We start from the raw sequence: 21,442 nt of genomic DNA on the forward strand, positions 1-21,442 counted from the left end.
CTGTAAAAGCAGCTTAACATCTCAGCTCTGCCAGCTCCTCCTTCAGGCTCGCTTGTTACACAATAATCCTGCAAAACTTTGACTAGTGATGTTAAACACGTCCAGACGGCTGCAGGATCCCAACAGCACCGATGAGTTTTGGGCAACTGAACGCTGCTTTATAAAACTCTACTGAAAAATGGAGCTTTTTACAGAATAAAGTGGGAAAAAATAACAATTAATAGTTGTTATAGCTGTTATATCGACCATCAGTTCCTATCCAGACACGTTTACCCAGAGAGACGTTTCATCATCTCAGCAATAAGTTATTTTCTACTTCAGGTTATTTGGTGAACGTGCTATCGGCTTATCCGGAGTGGAGAGAAGCTGGAGCAGCTGATGATGAAGCAGCAGAGCGGAGTGAACTCTGAAGTCTCAACTTCAGCCAGAAGAATCTGGCTTGTTTAGAACAGAAAACACAGCGAGACCAAACCAGGAGGTTCAGAAAATTCTGAAGAGCACAAACCTCTGACTTCATTTCCGTCTAACTAGAGACATAAAACACCACAAATTAAGATCTAAAGGATGTTTAACAGCCAGCCACCTCCTACGATTCTACTTTCTACGTGGTTTTAGTTTCAGTCTGATTTTAAATAAACTGAATCATTTTTAGTTTCCTGACAAACGTTTGAAAGATGTTTTCATGAAACTCAGTTTGGCACCGAGAACCTGAACCATGTCACTCTGTTCACTTTTGTCTTCATGAACAAACTCCACAAAAACTGCAAACGACTCCTCGTTATTTCTAATTTCAGCATCAGCTGCAGTTTTTTAATGGCTTTTCATTCATTCTGGGCCAATAACGGAATAACTTAGTGGCCTCATTCCATCTGAAATGAACATTTTAAAACAAACATTACGGTTTGCGACATTCTGAAAAACAAGGTTTCAACATGAAAAACGTCAAATGGAAACAACTTGAAGCCACGGTGGGTTTCCACCCGCAGATGCTTCCACACCTGCTGGGTGAGGGACTTCTCCACCTTTGCTACAAATCAAACGTTAGACCGCCTCAACGACGGCTTCGGTCTCTCAGATCTGGGCCGAGGCGGAGATTCAACAGCAGATAAATCAGAAATGAGGCTCAGGAAGAATCTTGCTTTTTTCCATCAGTCTGCTCCACTTCACCTGATCTGACGTTCTCTTCACCATCAGCCAGTCAGCCCAGCTCCTCCCTCCCGCTCTGGATCCCGGTGCTCCTCGGGTGTGGGCCTCTGGTGGTCTGGAGGGCCTCGGTCAGAGCAGGGATGCAGCGAGCGAAGGACGTGCTCCAGCGTCCACTGATGCTGGTGTAAAACGTGCTCCTGCAGGATGAACGGACCTTGTTTGGTCCGGATCAGCTCCTTCACGTGAGCGCATGACAACAGCGCTGCAGCCATAAACTCTGGTTAGCCACCATAACCATCAACATGCAACAAGCTGGAGAAGAACGTCACGTCACCTTTTCCCAGGTCGTCCACCAAGCTTCGGACATAAAATCCACCACCACACTCGATATCTGGAGAGAGAGAAGCTGTCAGGTTCATTTAGAAAGAAAAGCAAACAGGAAGTAAAAGGACATCCAGACAGAAGCAGTGCGCGGTGCAGAACGCTGACCCAGGGTGAAGAGAGGAGGCTTGAAGTCCTGCAGGGTCAGACTGTACACCGTGACCGGACGAGCAGGTTTGGCTTCAACCGTGTGACCTTGTTTCAGCAGGACGGACAGACGCTGGCCCTGAGTCTTCAGAGCAGAGTACCTGAACACAGCAGCACACCAGACCAGACTTTCCACTGAAGATCTGAGACACGACCGATTAGAGACCCACCTTCATGGATTTATTCATCCTTTGCTCCATTTACATTTTACACTGTAATTGGGGTTGTGAATGTTTCCATGGCAACATGGTGTGACTCACAGCGGAGGAACCTGCATGATGTCGCCGGTGAAAGACTTGAGCTTGTCCTCCATGTCGCCTCTGGTGATGTGTTCTGTGGAGAACAGGAACGATGAGAACATGTCCTCACAGTTCAGACCAAGATTCACGTCATCGTTTTTACCAAAATCTTTCTCCAGAATCACACTGCCGGTGGCATCCAGAGTGTCCGTTGCTTTTCCCAGCTCTGCTACAGCTACATATTTCTGGAAGATAAACATCCCAAAACACTGTTTGCTGCACATTCAGGAAAAAGGCTGGAATGTGGAATCTGGATGTGTTAGATGTGTATGTGGCCTGGTTGTTTAGTGGCAGCTTTAAGTCTGAGTAAAGCAGAAATGAATCTGATCTGACTTCATCACATCGCAGCTCTCCTCCCCCTCCTCCTCTAAAGGTGGAGCGTGATGGAGGCGTCCTGATAAGCAGCAGCCTCTCAACAGCTGGACAAACTAGAGAAACAGTTGAGCTTAGGGCCCCCAGACATCTAGCAGTGGCCCTGATGTTTCCGTCCAAAAGGAGGAGGTTTGAGACGTAATGAGACCAGACCTTATATGAAAGGAAACAAACGAGTTCCTGACAGCAGAGGAACAAGCAGGACGCTCCAAGCCATCGGCTTCTCACCTTTGATCCGGTCAACATGGTGCTGAGCATCTTCGTCCCGTTTCCAACACCTACGACTGAAAGAGAAGCAGACGAAGTGAGCCGTGTTCACCGTGACCAGCCGCCACAGAGATGAGGAAGATTCTGCTGATGGTGAACCGGGTCAGTTCTGCAGCCTCATACCAACATGGTCATCCTCGCTGGGGACAGCCAGCAGCATCCCTGAGTCTGAAACGTTCTGCAGCTTCATGGGTTAAACCCGGAACGAGAGACGCTCCACCTCCTCAACCAGAGGTCTGCTCTCCTCTCTCTCCTCTCGTTTACCAGAGAGACTCATATGAACTGATCCTTCCCCAGACCAGATGACGGTCTGATGGTTTATCCCAACTGTGTCTGGACCTTTATCTGGTGGCACATCTGGTCTGTCCATTTCTTTTTGGCTCTCTTAGTCTTTTATTCATTTAAATATGAAAAACTACATTTCTAAAACATTTTCGTCTGTATTAGTGTCTTTAAGTTTTAAATACTTAAATTATGAAAATATATACGTCTTATTTTACTTTTATTCTAGCGTTTTAATTTATTGGCTTTTAGTTGTATTTTGTTATCTACTTTTATAGTATTTTTATTTTTAAAGTTTGCGTTTTCAACTCCAGACAAATATTTCACCTTCAGACAGAAGAAACTTTCACGGCTGCGTGTGGAACGTCTTTGTGTAGCTAGCGTTTATCTTCCATATGTAGAGCACGTTGGGAACCACGTCTTGTTGTTAATCTGCAGTATGAACAGAGTGGATGGGATGGTCCATCCTTCCAGGTACTTCCTGCATCTTATCACAAACCGGCATCGCGGCCACCAGGACGCTGACTGAAACAAGGAGGAAACACTGAAGCAAGCTTTTATTCCAGGATTGATCCCAACATTTCCTGATATAATCCACCCCGAGGCTCCCCTCACATGACTGGAACAACAGACTGTTAGACTGTGGGAATTATCGGCTGATAGTGTGGAGAGGTCAGGAAAACATGGATCCATCCTGCCTTGGATCAACGCTTCCATGTCACAAAGCTCAGATCATCTCCACCTGCTTTCTAGAACATGACGATGAGTTCACTGGATTCCAACGGCCTCCACAGCCACCAGATCTCAGTCCAGTAGAGCAGCTTTGGGATGTGGTGGAACGGGAGATTCTCATCATGGATGCAGCCGACAAACCTGCAGCAACTGTGTGATGCTGTCATGTCAATATGGAGAAAACCTCTGAGGAAGGTTTCCACCACCTGCTTCATCTATCACACCAGGATTAAAAAGGTCCGACCCGGTACTAGAAGGTGGTCCTGATGAAGAGGACGACCCGGTACTAGAAGGTGGTCCTGATGAAGAGGACGACCCGGTACTAGAAGGTGGTCCTGATGAAGAGGACGACCCGGTACTAGAAGGTGGTCCTGATGATGAGGATGACCGGTACTAGAAGGTGGTCCTGATGATGAGGATGACCGGTACTAGAAGGTGGTCCTGATGAAGAGGATGACCCGGTACTAGAAGGTGGTCCTGATGAAGAGGACGACCCGGTACTAGAAGGTGGTCCTGATGAAGAGGACAACCCGGTACTAGAAGGTGGTCCTGATGAAGAGGACAACCCGGTACTAGAAGGTGGTCCTGATGAAGAGGACGACCCGGTACTAGAAGGTGGTCCTGATGAAGTGGACGACCCGGTACTAGAAGGTGGTCCTGATGAAGAGGACAACCCGGTACTAGAAGGCGGACCAGATGAAGTGGACGACCCGGTACTAGAAGGTGGTCCTGATGAAGAGGACGACCGGTACTAGAAGGCGGTCCTGATGAAGTGGACGACCCGGTACTAGAAGGTGGACCTGATGAAGTGGACGACCCGGTACTAGAAGGCGGTCCTGATGAAGAGGACGACTCGGTACTAGAAGGTGGTCCTGATGAAGAGGACGACCCGGTACTAGAAGGTGGTCCTGATGAAGAGGACGACCCGGTACTAGAAGGTGGTCCTGATGAAGAGGACGACCCGGTACTAGAAGGTGGTCCTGATGAAGAGGACGACCCAGTACTAGAAGATAGACCTGATGAAGAGGACGACCCGGTACTAGAAGGTGGTCCTGATGAAGAGGACGACCCGGTACTAGAAGGTGGTCCTGATGAAGAGGACGACCCGGTACTAGAAGGTGGTCCTGATGAAGAGGACGACCCGGTACTAGAAGGTGGTCCTGATGAAGAGGACGACCCAGTACTAGAAGATAGACCTGATGAAGAGGACGACCCGGTACTAGAAGGTGGTCCTGATGAAGAGGACGACCCGGTACTAGAAGGTGGTCCTGATGAAGAGGACGACCCGGTACTAGAAGGTGGACCTGATGAAGAGGACGACCCAGTACTAGAAGATAGACCTGATGAAGAGGACGACCCGGTACTAGAAGGTGGTCCTGATGAAGAGGACGACCCGGTACTAGAAGGTGGTCCTGATGAAGAGGAGGGCTCGGTACTAGAAGGTGGTCCTGATGAAGAGGAGGGCTCGGTACTAGAAGGTGGTCCTGATGAAGAGGAGGGCTCGGTACTAGAAGGTGGACCTGATGAAGAGGACGACCCGGTACTTGAAGGTGGACCTGATGAAGAGGACGACCCGGTAATAGAAGGTGGTCCCGATGAAGAGGACGACCCGGTACTAGAAGGTGGACCTGATGAAGAGGACGATCCGGTACTAGAAGGTGGACCTGATGAAGAGGACGATCCGGTACTAGAAGGTGGACCTGATGAAGAGGAGGACCCGGTACTAGAAGGTGGACCTGATGAAGAGGACGACCCGGTACTAGAAGGTGGACCTGATGAAGAGGACGACCCGGTACTAGAAGGTGGACCTGATGAAGAGGAGGACCCGGTACTAGAAGGTGGACCTGATGAAGAGGAGGACCCGGTACTAGAAGGTGGACCTGATGAAGAGGAGGACCCGGTACTAGAAGGTGGACCTGATGAAGAGGAGGACCCGGTACTAGAAGGCGGACCTGATGAAGAGGAGGACCCGGTACTAGAAGGTGGACCTGATGAAGAGGAGGACCCGGTACTAGAAGGTGGACCTGATGAAGAGGAGGACCCGGTACTAGAAGGTGGACCTGATGAAGAGGAGGGTGGGTAGATTTGAACAGAAACTTTTATATCAAGTTATTTCGCTTTTGTAAAAATCTCCAGGTGTCTTTAACGGTTTAAGGGTGTGTGATGACGTTATTCTAATTAAAATAAATGCCACCACTGACCTCCGGCATCCATTTAGAACATTTAGGTTTCATCCTCACCCAACACCCCGCTGGCGGCGCTGTCCAACGTCCCTCCGTGTCCCATCTTCAGCACCTGCTTTTTCCTCTTTCTGGGGTTGGACTTCTGAACTCCTGCTTCTGAACAGAGAGAAATATTTCACCTTCAGACCGGAAGAAAAGCGCTCGGACTTCCTGTAGTTTGCTCCGTTTACCCTTCAGTAAAGCTTCTTTGAGCTCATTTAAAACATCAGCGGATGTTGGTCCTTGTTTTTTATAAATGGCAAAAAGCCCGTGTAGAGACTGGAGTTTAGACAGAGAGCTGGTTGCAGGGACTACCGAGGTGCTCATTTTCCCAGCCATGCTTGTGAAGAGCCTCTTCTTCTGCGGTCCATTAAAGCAAAGCTTACATTTGACAGATTAGCCATAGCGCCACCTGCCGGCCCGGAGGCCGGGAGACAGGCCAGGTTGTTTATCAGGAGTTCACCCAGAGCCGAACGGTCTAAAAACGAGACAGGGGCAGGCCTAGAAATGTTTTAAAGGGAACCAGGGAGAGAGCTCAGGAAAAAGGTGGCACTTGTATTTAAAACATTTTATTTAACCTTAAAAAAAAAAGAAAAAAAAAGTCTAGATCTTCGGATGGAAGGAACAAATTACAAATAAGGTGGTCTAACATGAAAAATAAAGCAAGATTTGTAAAACAAACACCCAATTATTTATATCTATATATGAACAGTTATCTTTTTGATTTATTTTTTATTTTGTATATTTATTATATTTATAGTATAATTATTATGTTTTATTTGTTTCTCAAGGTTGCACATATGTACACACCTGTCTGTTTATGTCAGTAGGTTGTGTAAATAAATTATCTCTGATGTTGCATTTTGTGTGTGTTTGTTTTGGAATGAATTGTATTATTTGTAGATGTGAATTGTAAATAACATTAGGAGTAAACAGAAACCAGTAAACTGATTAATGATTGACAGACAGATATTATTACCAGATAAGCTGTTAGTGAGATGACACTCTATAAATGCTGCATTATGATCTAGAACAGGGGTGGGACACTCTGGTCCTCAAGGACCACCATCCTGTGAGTTTTAGTTCTACACCCACTCCCAGCATCATGCAGGGTTCCAGCATCGTGCAGGGTCCAGCATCATGCAGGGTCCAGCATCGTGCAGGGTCCAGCATCGTGCAGGGTCCAGCATCGTGCAGGGTCCCAGCATCGTGCAGGGTCCCAGCATCGTGCAGGGTCCAGCAACGTGCAGGGTCCCAGCATCGTGCAGGGTCCAGCAACTTGCAGGGTCCCAGCATCGTGCAGGGTCCCAGCATCGTGCAGGGTCCCAGCATCGTGCAGGATCCAGCATCGTGCAGGGTCCCAGCATCGTGCAGGGTCCAGCAATGTGCAGGGTCCCAGCATCGTGCAGGATCCAGCATCGTGCGGGATCCAGCATCGTGCGGGATCCAGCATCGTGCAGGGTCCAGCATCGCGCGGGGTCCCAGCATCGTGTGGGGTCCAGCATCGTGCAGGATCCAGCATCGTGATGGAACAATATCTTGTGTATCCGTCCACACCAGGAGCCACCATGACCACAGAGGCTGCCACCACTGGGACAGCCCAGGTCTGGGCAGGCCAGGGTCCACACCACACCCATTTGGACTGCAGTATAGGGCCCCTAGCCCCCCAGACCACAGCCATCCCCATGGCAACTATCCTGCAGACCAAGCAGGCAAGAAGAACGACAAGTATGAAAGTTTAACTAAAGGAGCTCATAAAAACAAGAAAAACAACATGGAATCAGTGAAACAGTGTGCCAAGTCAATAAAAAAAAATCATTTAGAAAATTACAAAAACAGGTGTTTTTAAATAAATCAGCATGAATAAGCAAAATAAAAACAATAAAAAAATTATAAAATGAAGTAGCCTAAACCAGGTAAAAGAACAATTCAGTTTAAAGCTAACTTAAAAAGGTCTTTTTAAAAGCATCAACAGTCTCTGCATCCTTGAGGCTCCCAGGCAGCCGCTCCATAGATGAGGACTGTAGTGGTGAAACGAGGCCTCAGCGTAGCTTTTAGTCCTTAGTGATGCTGAGACGCAGGTAAGTGATGCTGAGACACAAGTAAGTGATGCTGAGACCCAAGTAAGTGATGCTGAGACGCAGGTAAGTGATGCTGAGACGCAGGTAAGTGATGCTGAGACGCAGCTAAGTGATGCATAGACACAAGTAAGTGATGCTGAGACGCAGGTAAGTGATGCTGAGACGCAGGTAAGTGATGCTGAGAAGCAGGTAAGTGATGCTGAGACGCAAGTAAGTGATGCTGAGACGCAAGGAAGTGATGCTGAGATGCAGGTAAATGATGCTGAGACGCAGGTAAGTGATGCTGAGACGCAAGTAAGTGTTGCTGAGACGCAGCTAAGTGATGCTTAGATGCAAGTAAGTGATGCTGAGAAGCAGGTAAGTGATGCTGAGACGCAGGTAAGTGATGCTGAGACGCAGGTAAGTGATGCTGAGACGCAAGTAAGTGATGCTGAGACGCAAGTAAGTGATGCTGAGACGCAGCTAAGTGATGCTGAGACGCAAGTAAGTGATGCTGAGACGCAGGTAAGTGATGCTTAGACACAAGTAAGTGATGCTGAGACGCAGGTAAGTGATGCTGAGACGCAGGTAAGTGATGCTGAGACTCAGGTAAGTGATGCTGAGAAGCAGGTAAGTGATGCTGAGACGCAAGTAAGTGATGCTGAGACGCAAGTAAGTGATGCTGAGATGCAGGTAAGTGATGCTGAGACGCAGGTAAGTGATGCTGAGACGCAAGTAAGTGATGCTGAGACGCAAGTAAGTGATGCTGAGACGCAGCTAAGTGATGCTGAGATGCAAGTAAGTGATGCTGAGACGCAGGTAAGTGATGCTGAGAAGCAGGTAAGTGATGCTGAGACGCAGGTAAGTGATGATGAGACGCAGGTAAGTGATGCTGAGACGCAAGTAAGTGATGCTGAGACGCAAGTAAGTGATGCTGAGACGCAGGTAAGTGATGCTGAGACGCAGGTAAGTGATGCTGAGACGCAAGTAAGTGATGCTGAGAAGCAGGTAAGTGATGCTGAGAAGCAGGTAAGTGATGCTGAGACGCAAGTAAGTGATGCTGAGAAGCAGGTAAGTGATGCTGAGACGCAGGTAAGTGATGCTGAGAAGCAGGTAAGTGATGCTGAGACGCAGGTAAGTGATGCTGAGACGCAGGTAAGTGATGCTGAGAAGCAGGTAAGTGATGCTGAGACGCAGGTAAGTGATGCTGAGAAGCAGGTAAGTGATGCTGAGACGCAGGTAAGTGATGCTGAGAAGCAGGTAAGTGATGCTGAGACGCAAGTAAGTGATGCTGAGAAGCAGGTAAGTGATACTGAGACGCAGGTAAGTGATGCTTAGTGAGACAGCAGATTCAAACCAGGAATGCTCAAACATTCATTCATTCATTCCTTCATTCATTCCTTCATTCATTCATCTGTATTTTCACCATTTTAATCAAAATATATGGGAAGCCAAATCAAGCATCTGCCTCATTCACCTCATCCAAGGCCAAGAGGCAGTGAAACATGAATTTAGCTGGAGCTATTTCACCACAGGGAACGACTCAACTGATGTTCTGATTTCTATAAATAAGAAACTATAGAGAACTATACTGAATCTCTGGAATTCAGCCAGAACCAATTAAACTTGCAGCTACCTATTGCGGTAGAAGAATTTTTAAATGTCGTGACCCAAAGCTATTATCAAAAATATATAGACTATTAACTAAACTAGAAGATTCAATCTATCTTCCAATTTAAAAATGGGAGACTGACTTATCCAGTAACTTTAATCAAGAAGAATGGTCACAAATATGTTTAAACACCTTTAAAATGACAAAAAATTCAACTGAAACAATTCACAATTCTTCATAGAACTCATTATACAGGACAAAGGATGTTCAGTCAGTCAAGATGGGTCTGTCACAAGCAGATATTTGCTCATATTGCACTGATAACACGATTGATAACTGCTTCCATGCCTTGTGGTCTTGCACACCTGTCCACAGTTTCTGGCCTCAGGTATGTGAAGACATGTCAACATGGTTTAAATGTAAGATTCCTGCAAACCCACCACTGTGTCTACCAGGTGACATTAACATGGTCTTCACACATGATCCTCACTGTATTCTGCACCACAAAGAGATATGGTATAAGAGGGTTAGCATGGATTAAAAGTTACCTGGATGATAGATATGAAAATTCTACTCTATTCTACAGTCATTTAGCAGATGCTTTTATCCAAAGCGACTTGCATTTGAGAGTAAGAACAACACAGGCATGAATTCAAACAAGATGGGACGTCATCATTAAGTGATAGTCAGACCGCTTTTGAGTCCAGTTGGACCCAGGTGCTGTCATGTAGTGCTAGTGCAGTGCATATAATTTTTTTTTTTTTTTAAGTCATTTTATTTAATACAAGATCACGACTTCATCACACAATATCAACTTGGGCATAAGTGCACACAGCTTCTTCAGTACTTGGTTGAGCCAAAGAGCTGGACAAATCTTTCTAACTCATTTAGTTAAGCTAAATGTGGAAATGCTCCTTAAACAACTGAGTCTTTAGCTTGCTTTTCAAAGTGGATAAGGACTCTGCGGATCGGACAGAGTTTGGTAGATCGTTCCACCACCGGGGAACAACAGAGGAGAAGAGTCTAGCTACTGATTTTGCGCCACGTTGTGGTTGGAGCACTAGGCGTCTTTCACTGGCAGAACGTAACTGTGGAGAGGGAGTGTAGCTCTGGATTAAGGAGTGAAGGTAGCCCGGAGCCGTTTGGGTTATTGTTTTGTAAGCCAGAAGCAGAGCTTTGAATCTGATGCGCTGCAACTGGAAGCCAGTGGAGAGCGATTAGCAGCGGAGTGACATGAGCTCTTTTGGGCTGGCTGAAGACCAGACGTGCTGCTGCGTTCTGGATCATCTGCAGAGGTTTAACTGAGCATGCAGGCAGGCCAGCCAGTAAGGAGTTGCAGTAGTCAATGCGTGAAATGACCAGAGCCTGGACCAGGAGCTGGGCCATGTGTTCAGTCAGGTAGGGTCTGATCCTCCTGATGCTGTAGAGAGCAAATCGGCAAGACCGGGAAACCGAGGCAACATGGTCCTTAAAGGTCAGCTGGTTGTCTACCATGACACCAAGATTCATGGTAGAAGACGCAGGCACAAGCGTGATAGAGTCAAGCTGCACACTTATCTGTGGCGGTAAGGAAGGATTGGCTGGAAAGACAATAAGCTCAGTCTTGGACAGATTTAGCTGAAGGTGGCGATCCTTCATCCATGCGGAGATATCAGCAACATGCTGATACTCACATTGAGACGTTGTGTCGTCAGGTGGGAAAGAAAGGAAAAGCTGAGTGTCATCTGCATAGCAGTGGTAGGAGAAACCATGAGAGCTAATGACTGCACCGAGTGAGGAGGTGTATAGTGAAAAGAGAAGAGGGCCAAGCACCAAGCCCTGAGGCACCCCTGTTGTCAGCCCATGTGATCTGGACACGCCCCCTCGCCAAGATACTTTGAAGGATCTTCCTGTGAGGTAGGACGTAAACCACGAGAGGACAGATCCTGAGATGCCAAGCTCCAAGAGTTTGGAGAACAGTATATGATGGTTGAACGTGTCAAAGGCAGCCGACAGGTCCAGCAGTATAAGGACTGAGGATTGACCAGCGGATCTGGCAACCCGTAGGGAATCAGTAACTGACAGGAGAACAGTTTCAGTAGAACGGCTTTGCCTATAGCCAGACTGATATGGATCAAACAGGTTGTTGTCTTGGAGGAACTGTGAGACCTGACTGAAAATGTAGGCTTAACAGGTTTGGGGGATTCACGGGCTTGGGGCTTGGCTCTGGGGTTGGGGGCTTCTGTGTATTTTTTAGGCATTTATTTATTTATGTATTATTTATGAATTTAATGTATTTATTTGGCATGTTTGTTTTTATGCAAATACACAGAATTATAACTGAAATAGTCCTAGAAAAAATCAAATAAAAACAAGAAATAAACTAATCAACATTATATTTATTTAATGCTTATAAATGACCTTTACATCATTACATGATGTTAATATGGATAAAATTTGAATAATGATTCACCAGATTTACATTCTAACCATGGCTCACAAAAAATTTCATCCATTAAACAGAATCTGAGGCTTAAATTTATTCTTGCTCATTTTTGCTGAACAGTGTTTGCTATGATCATGGTGTTAACATTGGTTTGCTCTTGATTGGGTCATATTAACAGTCTGGAGAGAAGATCAGCATACACGGAGTCTGTGTAAAAATCCTACACAGAAAACCCAGATCCAGAGACCTGAACTCTTCTCTCTCTGTGTCTACTGCTGATCTGATGCTGAACTGGTCACTACTGGTTGAATCAGCTCCTCCATGATCAGAGCAAGGATGTGGCACAACTCTTTAGCCTGAAACAGAGATCAACACAATGAGTTAGACACCAAAGCATCAGAGGTTCACATCATTCATGTAGCAGTGAAATACTTTGTTTTGGTAGGATTGTCTCCATTCTGTGGGGATCAGTTAAAGGTTCAGTATTATGCCCAATTCACTTTCCAAAGGTTTTCTAACAGTCTTACGTGTCTTCATAGCCTGTGTATGAGGCCCAAAAATGAGAAAATTCAGTCTCCTCTCTCACTTGCTTGCTCCACTTTTTAGTGAATGTGTGCTCAAGTGGGTGAGTCTGAGATCTTTCCCTTTGTGACCTAACAAAGGGAAATAACCACTGCCCCTAATAGTGAATACTGTCATTGACCCGCCCCCGGGGTTAGCTGAGCCTGTCCTCTAAAATCAGAGAGCAGGCACCAGTGAATGCCGGATCCTCTCCCAGAGAGGGGCGTGGCCAGGCACCACTCATACGCACATTTAACGATTCAGACACAGAAACAGCCTGTTCTCAGTAAAGCTCACTAGAACCACTTTTGGAATGGCTGAAATGAAGGACCAAGGCTGAATTTGGGATAATAGACTTTGAAATCGATGTTGTTGGACTTCTGGCACCCGTATGAAATTGTTGAAAAAACGTATAATATGGGACCTTTAATTTCTCAATGAGCATGTTGATTTTTGATTCATCTCTTCCTCCACAACAGTGTGCAGATGGATCTTTACCTGCTGGAGATGGAGTGTGAGTTTTTGGAGTTTGACCGGATTTCCGTAGCTGATTTCCACTGCTGGCACTTTGCCTTGCTTCTTGGGGCGTATGGTGCACATGGACTGAACATCCGACAGAGAAATGTAAAACACTTGTTCCTGCAGCAGACACAGATGGAAACGATCAGATGGGGAACTGATGGTCATTGGGTGAATGCTGGTGAGAGCAGAGCAGTGGTAGCTGCTGGTTGAAAGAGGACAAAACACGAAATAAACAGAAAACTGTACTGAAATGGAAACTAATGCTAATTTAAGAAACTACAATGACACAAAGCAACACGTTAATCTGCTGGAGGCTGCTATCTGTTGGGAGTTTTCCTCTCTTTTTGTGGGTTAGTTCTCCCCCCTAATTATCTCAGTAAGTGTTGTCAAGTCTGATTTGTCATCTTTACAACCAGGTAGATCTTGTTGGGTTCATGCTTCTGTGGAATGAGTAACAGTTAAATGTGTGGGCACTGCAGAGGAGCATGTCAGGGTATTTTAACACATTTGGTTGATGCTGCCCACACATTTAGCTATGTTGTTCATTCCGCAGAAGCACCACCCTTATAAGATCTACCTGGCTGTAAATGTGCCTAATCAGGCTTTCCATCCACGTATAATTCAACAGCATCTGGGATTTTAAAGGAGGGAAATAATTCCATCAAACACTAATTAACTTACTATTTGTGCTAAATTGTATGTGCAGAACAGTCTAAACATGATTGACAATTTATTACTACATACAGGTTACATGTAGTTTCCAATTTTATCCCAGTCTAAACCAGGGCCGGTTCTAGGAATGCATACATGAGGGGGCAGGCATAAATTTGAAGGGGGCATTATGAGTACATACTTCAGCATTTTCTTGTTGTTGTTTTTTAAGTGTTTCTTTAACGGAACTGTGCTGTTAGTGGAGTCCAACTTCAAAGAAATGGATTGCACTTTGTCAGGCCTCTACTCTAAGACCTGTCCAGCTTGGGTGTCCCACCTGAAACCAAAGCTCCTGCTGGTATAGCTCTTAGAGTCACTGAGGCACGCAAACCCCCTGACCACAATAAGGTGGCAATCCCTCAGGGGGGGAACAGAAAATATCAATAACAAAATGAAGTAAGAAAAAAGAAAAGAATGATCCATTATCAAAGCTTTAACAACCAACAAAATAACAATTGCCCTATTGGACAGCCATTAGATGTCTAAGCATTTTGAATAAATTTGAAACTAATAACAATAAACTCAACTATCTGTGTGTTTGTTTCTGTCTGTATATAGACCATAATGATTAAAGAATCATAACTATCAAGCACAACAATAACAGAGCAAAAAATTAAACCCCCTACCAAAATAAGGCAGTGAACCTTCAGGGGGAAATAATGATAATAATAAATGAAAATGAGTAAAAACTAAATGATCCTTCATCAAAATTTTAAGAACCAACAAGGCATACATGAAGCTCTGAGCTGAACTGCTGAAAGCAGCGGGAATGTAGAGTGAAACTTTCTGTTATTTTTTTCTTCAAACTAGCATGCTGAACTAAAGGCTGGGCGGAGCTTGAGGGGTCTCATATGCGCAGCTCGTTTTCCCTCAGTCTAGTACCGAGGAGGCAGTCACATCTATGGCCCGTGCGTGATTGATCACTGCTCCTACTAACAGGCGTAGACACGTTTAAATAGAACAGAAACAAACCCCAGTTGACAGAATAGATGCAATAAATACGTCTGTTATTATAAGTATTTATTCAGTATCGCTACAACACATTTAACAGAGCTTTACTCTATAAGTTTTACCGCTGGAGCTCAGCAGCCGCTCTCTCTACGAGGGGGAGAAATATGACACCGCAAGATCAGGCTGTATGTCAACTCATTTGCATACTAAACACTGATTGGTTGTTTTCTGTGGTGGTGGGAAGGACTTGTTGAAGACAGTACAATGGATCCTGTGAAGCTCCGACACACAGCGTTCAGTACAGAGGGGAGAGAGCGTTTGGAGAGATTTGCCCATTTCGGCGCATTTGATTGAGGGGGCAGAATGTTTGTTTGAGGGGGCACTGCCCCCTCTTGCCCCTGCGTAAAGCCGGCCTTGGTCTAAACCAGTCTGTAGCAACTTTTAATCCCAGTATAAACCAGTCTGTAACAGCTTTTAATCCCAGTATTAACCAGTCTGTAACAGCTTTTAATCCCAGTATAAACCAGTCTGTAGCAGCTTTTAATCCCAGTATAAACCAGTCTGTAGCAACTTTTAATCCCAGTATAAACCAGTCTGTAACAGCTTTTAATCCCAGTATTAACCAGTCTGTAACAGCTTTTAATCCCAGTATAAACCAGTCTGTAGCAGCTTTTAATCCCAGTATAAACCAGTCTGTAGCAACTTTTAATCCCAGTATAAACCAGTCTGTAGCAGCTTTTAATCCCAGTATAAACCAGTGTGTAGCAGCGTTTAATCCCAGTATAAACCAGTCTGTAGCAACTTTTAATCCCAGTATAAACCAGTCTGTAACAGCTTTTAATCCCAGTATTAACCAGTCTGTAACAGCTTTTAATCCCAGTATAAACCAGTCTGTAGCAGCTTTTAATCCCAGTATAAACCAGTCTGTAGCAACTTTTAATCCCAGTATAAACCAGTCTGTAGCAGCTTTTAATCCCAGTATAAACCAGTGTGTAGCAGCGTTTAATCCCAGTATAAACCAGTCTGTAGCAGCTTTTAATCCCAGTATAAACCAGTGTGTAGCAGCCTTTAATCCCAGTATAAACCAGTCTGTAGCAGCTTTTAATCCCAGTATAAACCAGTGTGTAGCAGTTTTTAATCCCTGTATAAACCAGTGTGTAGCAGCTTTTAATCCCAGTATAAACCAGTCTGTAGCAACTTTTAATCCCAGTATAAACCAGTCTGTAGCAGCTTTTAATCCCAGTATAAACCAGTGTGTAGCAGCGTTTAATCCCAGTATAAACCAGTCTGTAGCAACTTTTAATCCCAGTATAAACCAGTCTGTAACAGCTTTTAATCCCAGTATTAACCAGTCTGTAACAGCTTTTAATCCCAGTATAAACCAGTCTGTAGCAGCTTTTAATCCCAGTATAAACCAGTCTGTAGCAACTTTTAATCCCAGTATAAACCAGTCTGTAGCAGCTTTTAATCCCAGTATAAACCAGTGTGTAGCAGCGTTTAATCCCAGTATAAACCAGTCTGTAGCAGCTTTTAATCCCAGTATAAACCAGTGTGTAGCAGCCTTTAATCCCAGTATAAACCAGTCTGTAGCAGCTTTTAATCCCAGTATAAACCAGTGTGTAGCAGTTTTTAATCCCTGTATAAACCAGTGTGTAGCAGCTTTTAATCCCAGTATAAACCAGTGTGTAGCAGCTTTTAATCCCAGTATAAACCAGTCTGTAGCAGCTTTTAATCCCAGTATAAACCAGTCTGTAGCAGCTTTTAATCCCAGTATAAACCAGTCTGTAGCAGCTTTTAATCCCAGTATAAACCAGTCTGTAGCAGCTTTTAATCCCAGTATAAACCAGTCTGTAGCAGCTTTTAATCCCAGTATAAACCAGTCTGTAGCAGCTTTTAATCCCAGTATAAACCAGTGTGTAGCAGCTTTTAATCCCAGTATAAACCAGTCTGTAGCAGCTTTTAATCCCAGTATAAACCAGTCTGTAGCAGCTTTTAATCCCAGTATAAACCACTCTGTAACAGCTTTTAATCCCAGTATAAACCAGTCTGTAGCAGCTTTTAATCCCAGTATAAACCAGTCTGTAACAGCTTTTAATCCCATTATAAACCAGTCTGTAACAGCTTTTAATCCCAGTATAAACCAGTTTGTAGCAGCTTTTAATCCCAGTATAAACCAGTCCGTAGCAGCTTTTAATCCCAGTATAAACCAGTTTGTAGCAGCTTTTAATCCCAGTATAAACCAGTCTGTAACAGCTTTTAATCCCAGTATAAACCAGTCTGTAGCAGCTTTTAATCCCAGTATAAACCAGTGTGTAGCAGCTTTTAATCCCAGTATAAACAAGTCTGTAACAGCTTTTAATCCCAGCATAAACCAGTGTGTAGCAGCTTTTAATACCAGTATAAACCAGTCTGTAACAGCTTTTAATCCCAGTATAAACCAGTGTGTAGCAGCTTTTAATCCCATTATAAACCAGTCTGTAACAGCTTTTAATCCCAGTATAAACCAGTCTGTAACAGCTTTTAATCCCAGTATAAACCAGTTTGTAGCAGCTTTTAATCCCAGTATAAACCAGTCCGTAGCAGCTTTTAATCCCAGTATAAACCAGTCCGTAGCAGCTTTTAATCCCAGTATAAACCAGTCTGTAACAGCTTTTAATCCCAGTATAAACCAGTCTGTAGCAGCTTTTAATCCCAGTATAAACCAGTCTGTAGCAGCTTTTAATCCCAGTATAAACCAGTCTGTAGCAGCTTTTAATCCCAGTATAAACCAGTCTGTAGCAGCTTTTAATCCCAGTATAAACCAGTCTGTAGCAGCTTTTAATCCCAGTATAAACCAGTGTGTAGCAGCTTTTAATCCCAGTATAAACCAGTCTGTAGCAGCTTTTAATCCCAGTATAAACCACTCTGTAGCAGCTTTTAATCCCAGTATAAACCAGTCTGTAGCAGCTTTTAATCCCAGTATAAACCAGTCTGTAGCAGCTTTTAATCCCAGTGTAAACCAGTCTGTAGCAGCTTTTAATCCCAGTATAAATCAGTCTGTAACAGCTTTTAATCGCAGTATAAACCAGTCTGTAGCAGCTTTTAATCCCAGTATAAACCAGTCTGTAACAGCTTTTAATCCCAGTATAAACCAGACTGTAGCAGCTTTTAATCCCAGTATAAACCAGTCTGTAACAGCTTTTAATCCCAGTATAAACCAGTCTGTAGCAGCTTTTGATCCCAGAATGAACCAGTCTGTAACAGCTTTTAATCCCAGTATAAACCATGTCTGTAGCAGCTTTTGATCCCAGTATAAACCAGTCTGTAGCAGCTTTTAATCCCAGTATAAACCAGTGTGTAGCAGCTTTTAATCCCAGTATAAACCAGTCTGTAACAGCTTTTAATCCCAGTATAAACCATGTCTGTAGCAGCTTTTAATCCCAGTATAAACCAGTGTGTAGCAGCTTTTAATCCCAGTATAAACCAGTCTGTAACAGCTTTTAATCCCAGTATAAACCAGTCTGTAGCAGCTTTTAATCCCAGTATAAACCAGCCTGTAGCAGCTTTTAATCCCAGTATAAACCAGTCTGTAGCAGCTTTTAATCCCAGTATAAACCAGTGTGTAGCAGCTTTTAATCCCAGTATAAACCAGTCTGTGGCAGCTTTTAATCCCAGTATAAACCAGTCTGTAACAGCTTTTAATCCCAGTATAAACCAGTCTGTAGCAGCTTTTAATCCCAGTATAAACCAGTCTGTAGCAGCTTTTAATCCCAGTATAAACCAGTCTGTAACAGCTTTTAATCCCAGTATAAACCAGTCTGTAGCAGCCTTTAATCCCAGTATAAACCAGTCTGTAACAGCTTTTAATCCCAGTATAAACCAGTCTGTAGCAGCTTTTAATCCCAGTATAAACCAGTCTGTAGCAGCTTTTAATCCCAGTATAAACCAGTGTGTAGCAGCTTTTAATCCCAGTATAAACCAGTCTGTAGCAGCTTTTAATCCCAGTATAAACAACTCTGTAGCAGCTTTTAATCCCAGTATAAACCAGTCTGTAGCAGCTTTTAATCCCAGTATAAACCATGTCTGTAGCAGCTTTTAATCCCAGTGTAAACCAGTCTGTAGCAGCTTTTAATCCCAGTATAAATCAGTCTGTAACAGCTTTTAATCCCAGTATAAACCAGTGTGTAGCAGCTTTTAATCCCAGTATAAACCAGTCTGTAACAGCTTTTAATCCCAGTATAAACCAGTCTGTAGCAGCTTTTAATCCCAGTATAAACCAGTCTGTAACAGCTTTTAATCCCAGTATAAACCAGTCTGTAACAGCTTTTAATCCCAGTATAAACCAGTCTGTAGCAGCTTTTAATCCCAGTATAAACCAGTCTGTAACAGCTTTTAATCCCAGTATAAACCAGTCTGTAGCAGCTTTTGATCCCAGAATAAACCAGTCTGTAACAGCTTTTAATCCCAGTATAAACCATGTCTGTAGCAGCTTTTAATCCCAGTATAAACCAGTCTGTAGCAGCTTTTAATCCCAGTATAAACCAGTCTGTAGCAGCTTTTAATCCCAGTATAAACCAGTCTGTAGCAGCTTTTAATCCCAGTATAAACCAGTGTGTAGCAGCTTTTAATCCCAGTATAAACCAGTCTGTAACAGCTTTTAATCCCAGTATAAACCAGTCTGTAACAGCTTTTAATCCCAGTATAAACCATGTCTGTAGCAGCTTTTAATCCCAGTATAAACCAGTGTGTAGCAGCTTTTAATCCCAGTATAAACCAGTCTGTAACAGCTTTTAATCCCAGTATAAACCAGTCTGTAGCAGCTTTTAATCCCAGTATAAACCAGCCTGTAGCAGCTTTTAATCCCAGTATAAACCAGTCTGTAGAAGCTTTTAATCCCAGTATAAACCAGTGTGTAGCAGCTTTTAATCCCAGTATAAACCAGTCTGTGGCAGCTTTTAATCCCAGTATAAACCAGTCTGTAACAGCTTTTAATCCCAGTATAAACCAGTCTGTAGCAGCTTTTAATCCCAGTATAAACCAGTCTGTAGCAGCTTTTAATCCCAGTATAAACCAGTCTGTAACAGCTTTTAATCCCAGTATAAACCAGTCTGTAGCAGCCTTTAATCCCAGTATAAACCAGTCTGTAACAGCTTTTAATCCCAATATAAACCAGTCTGTAGCAGCTTTTAATCCCAGTATAAACCAGTCTGTAACAGCTTTTAATCTGAGTATAAACCAGTCTGTAGCAGCTTTTAATCCCAGTATAAACCAGTCTGTAACAGCTTTTAATCCCAGTATAAACCAGTCTGTAACAGCTTTTAATCCCAGTATAAACCAGTCTGTAGAAGCTTTTAATCCCAGTATAAACCAGTCTGTAGCAGCTTTTAATCCCAGTATGAACCAGTCTGTAACAGCTTTTAATCCCAGTATAAACCAGTCTGTAACAGCTTTTAATCCCAGTATAAACCAGTCTGTAGCAGCTTTTAATCCCAGTATGAACCAGTCTGTAGAAGCTTTTAATCCCAGTATAAACCAGTCTGTAGCAGCTTTTAATCCCAGTATGAACCAGTCTGTAACAGCTTTTAATCCCAGTATAAACCAGTCTGTAACAGCTTTTAATCCCAGTATAAACCAGTCTGTAACAGCTTTTAATCCCAGTATGAACCAGTCTGTAAAAGCTCTTTAGCTTTTCACAAAGTCAGTGAATGAAGTGATAACGACAGAATGAAAACTAGAAACTCACTTAAAGATCAAAGTTCGGTGTATGAAAATAAATTAACGTGTCAAAAACTCGCAAACCTTACCTGAAGTTAAAAAGGTAGTACTTCCATTTTACCTGCTGCAGACTTTCAGAATGTGCATAAATCAAACTGAAACTAGATGACAAAAGGAGCCCGGAGTTTCTCATTAAAACAAAAAAGGCTTTCCTCCCTTGTTTGCGTGCCTTGCCGATATTCGGCCAGTTTGGTGAGTAGCTCTTTGGTGGATAGATCTTTGCCAAATTTGAACTTTGAGAGAATTTGAGAGTACTTCATTGGAAAAGATGAAGGGAGGGGGGTTACCTGTGTTTTAGGGTGAAGGAGAAGAACTCCCTCCAGGCTGATGCTGATGATGCAGGGGGAGGGAAACCCACGCTGGCTCACCTTCTGGGCCATGAAGATGTTGGAGCCAAACAAAGGCAGGCTGCTCAGAAACTCTGAAAGATGCAGGATATGGATTATAACGTTATTATTGTTATGATAGAAATGAGAGGGAGTAAAGATGAGGCAGGGGGGGGGGGGGGCTACACACCGATGAACTGGATTTTGGCCTCCTGAGGACTGATGGACTGCATGGCTGCTATCTGACCGTGGCAGAAGGACTGGATCTCTCCAGCTTTGCTGGTGAGCCCATGTTGTGAGGGCAGGTACTGGGTTAGCTCCTGCCTGGAGAGGAAATACACACACCGATGTTCGTATGCAGCAGCACTGATTCATACGCTGGACAATAGATAATAAATCTGCTGCATTTAAAGAATTAAACAGGAAAACCGGAGCAGACACACAAATATAAATCCAGTATCTGAGTCAGAATCAGAGGCAGTTCACTTCCAAGGATCTTAAAGTGAATGTTTGGTTTTAGCAGCTTTATCCTTCATCCCAGTCTGAATCCTCGTAGAGAACCTTTCTGTCCTCTCTTGCAGTATTCTTCAGGAACAGTTCTTCAGGATCCTTGAAGTACTTTCCAAAATTGTTTCTGTCTTTTGTTCCGTTCTCTGTCCAGATGATCCCACA

At 43.9% G+C, this 21,442-nt stretch overlaps 3 protein-coding genes across 7 annotated transcripts in view; 1 reads left to right on the forward strand and 2 right to left on the reverse strand.

The window, feature by feature from the left end:
• trub1 (TruB pseudouridine (psi) synthase family member 1) lies at positions 1 to 6,266 on the reverse strand. Of its 4 annotated transcripts, none has more exons than XM_041973986.1 (8): positions 6,040 to 6,266; positions 5,867 to 5,965; positions 2,307 to 2,629; positions 2,077 to 2,158; positions 1,935 to 2,007; positions 1,636 to 1,775; positions 1,481 to 1,537; positions 248 to 1,408 (listed from the first exon to the last, which is right to left on the reverse strand). In XM_041973986.1, the coding sequence occupies exons 1-8, from the start codon at positions 6,185 to 6,187 to the stop codon at positions 1,191 to 1,193; spliced, it is 1,140 nt and encodes a 379-aa protein (XP_041829920.1). In that variant the 5' UTR covers positions 6,188 to 6,266; the 3' UTR covers positions 248 to 1,190. The 4 variants fall into 4 exon arrangements, with proteins under 4 accessions (XP_041829921.1, XP_041829920.1, XP_041829923.1 ...); XM_041973988.1 differs by having other exon boundaries at positions 286 to 1,408; positions 2,574 to 2,629; positions 6,040 to 6,247; XM_041973987.1 differs by lacking the exon at positions 6,040 to 6,266 and having other exon boundaries at positions 1 to 1,408; positions 5,828 to 5,927.
• A 1,425-nt stretch (positions 6,267 to 7,691) lies between these two features.
• LOC121631912 (cell wall mannoprotein PIR3-like) lies at positions 7,692 to 9,261 on the forward strand. 2 transcript variants are annotated; one of them, XM_041972982.1, is made up of 4 exons: positions 7,692 to 7,905; positions 7,955 to 8,013; positions 8,077 to 8,202; positions 8,476 to 9,261. In XM_041972982.1, the coding sequence occupies exons 1-4, from the start codon at positions 7,863 to 7,865 to the stop codon at positions 9,244 to 9,246; spliced, it is 999 nt and encodes a 332-aa protein (XP_041828916.1). In that variant the 5' UTR covers positions 7,692 to 7,862; the 3' UTR covers positions 9,247 to 9,261. The 2 variants fall into 2 exon arrangements, with proteins under 2 accessions (XP_041828916.1, XP_041828917.1); XM_041972983.1 differs by having other exon boundaries at positions 8,077 to 8,181.
• Positions 9,262 to 11,878: 2,617 nt separating this feature from the next.
• Positions 11,879 to 21,442, reverse strand: part of myo15b (myosin XVB) — a 108,562-nt gene continuing 98,998 nt past the window's right edge. Inside the window, exons 62-65 of the mRNA XM_041973447.1 lie at positions 20,961 to 21,094; positions 20,732 to 20,865; positions 13,005 to 13,145; positions 11,879 to 12,301 (exon numbers count right to left, since the gene is read on the reverse strand). Coding sequence (XP_041829381.1) covers positions 12,215 to 12,301; positions 13,005 to 13,145; positions 20,732 to 20,865; positions 20,961 to 21,094 — 496 coding nt within the window. The 3' untranslated portion in view covers positions 11,879 to 12,214. The remainder of the gene's footprint in view (positions 12,302 to 13,004; positions 13,146 to 20,731; positions 20,866 to 20,960; positions 21,095 to 21,442) is intronic.

This window comes from Melanotaenia boesemani, chromosome 21 (genome assembly GCF_017639745.1).
Source record: "Melanotaenia boesemani isolate fMelBoe1 chromosome 21, fMelBoe1.pri, whole genome shotgun sequence".
Classification (NCBI taxonomy): domain Eukaryota; kingdom Metazoa; phylum Chordata; class Actinopteri; order Atheriniformes; family Melanotaeniidae; genus Melanotaenia; species Melanotaenia boesemani.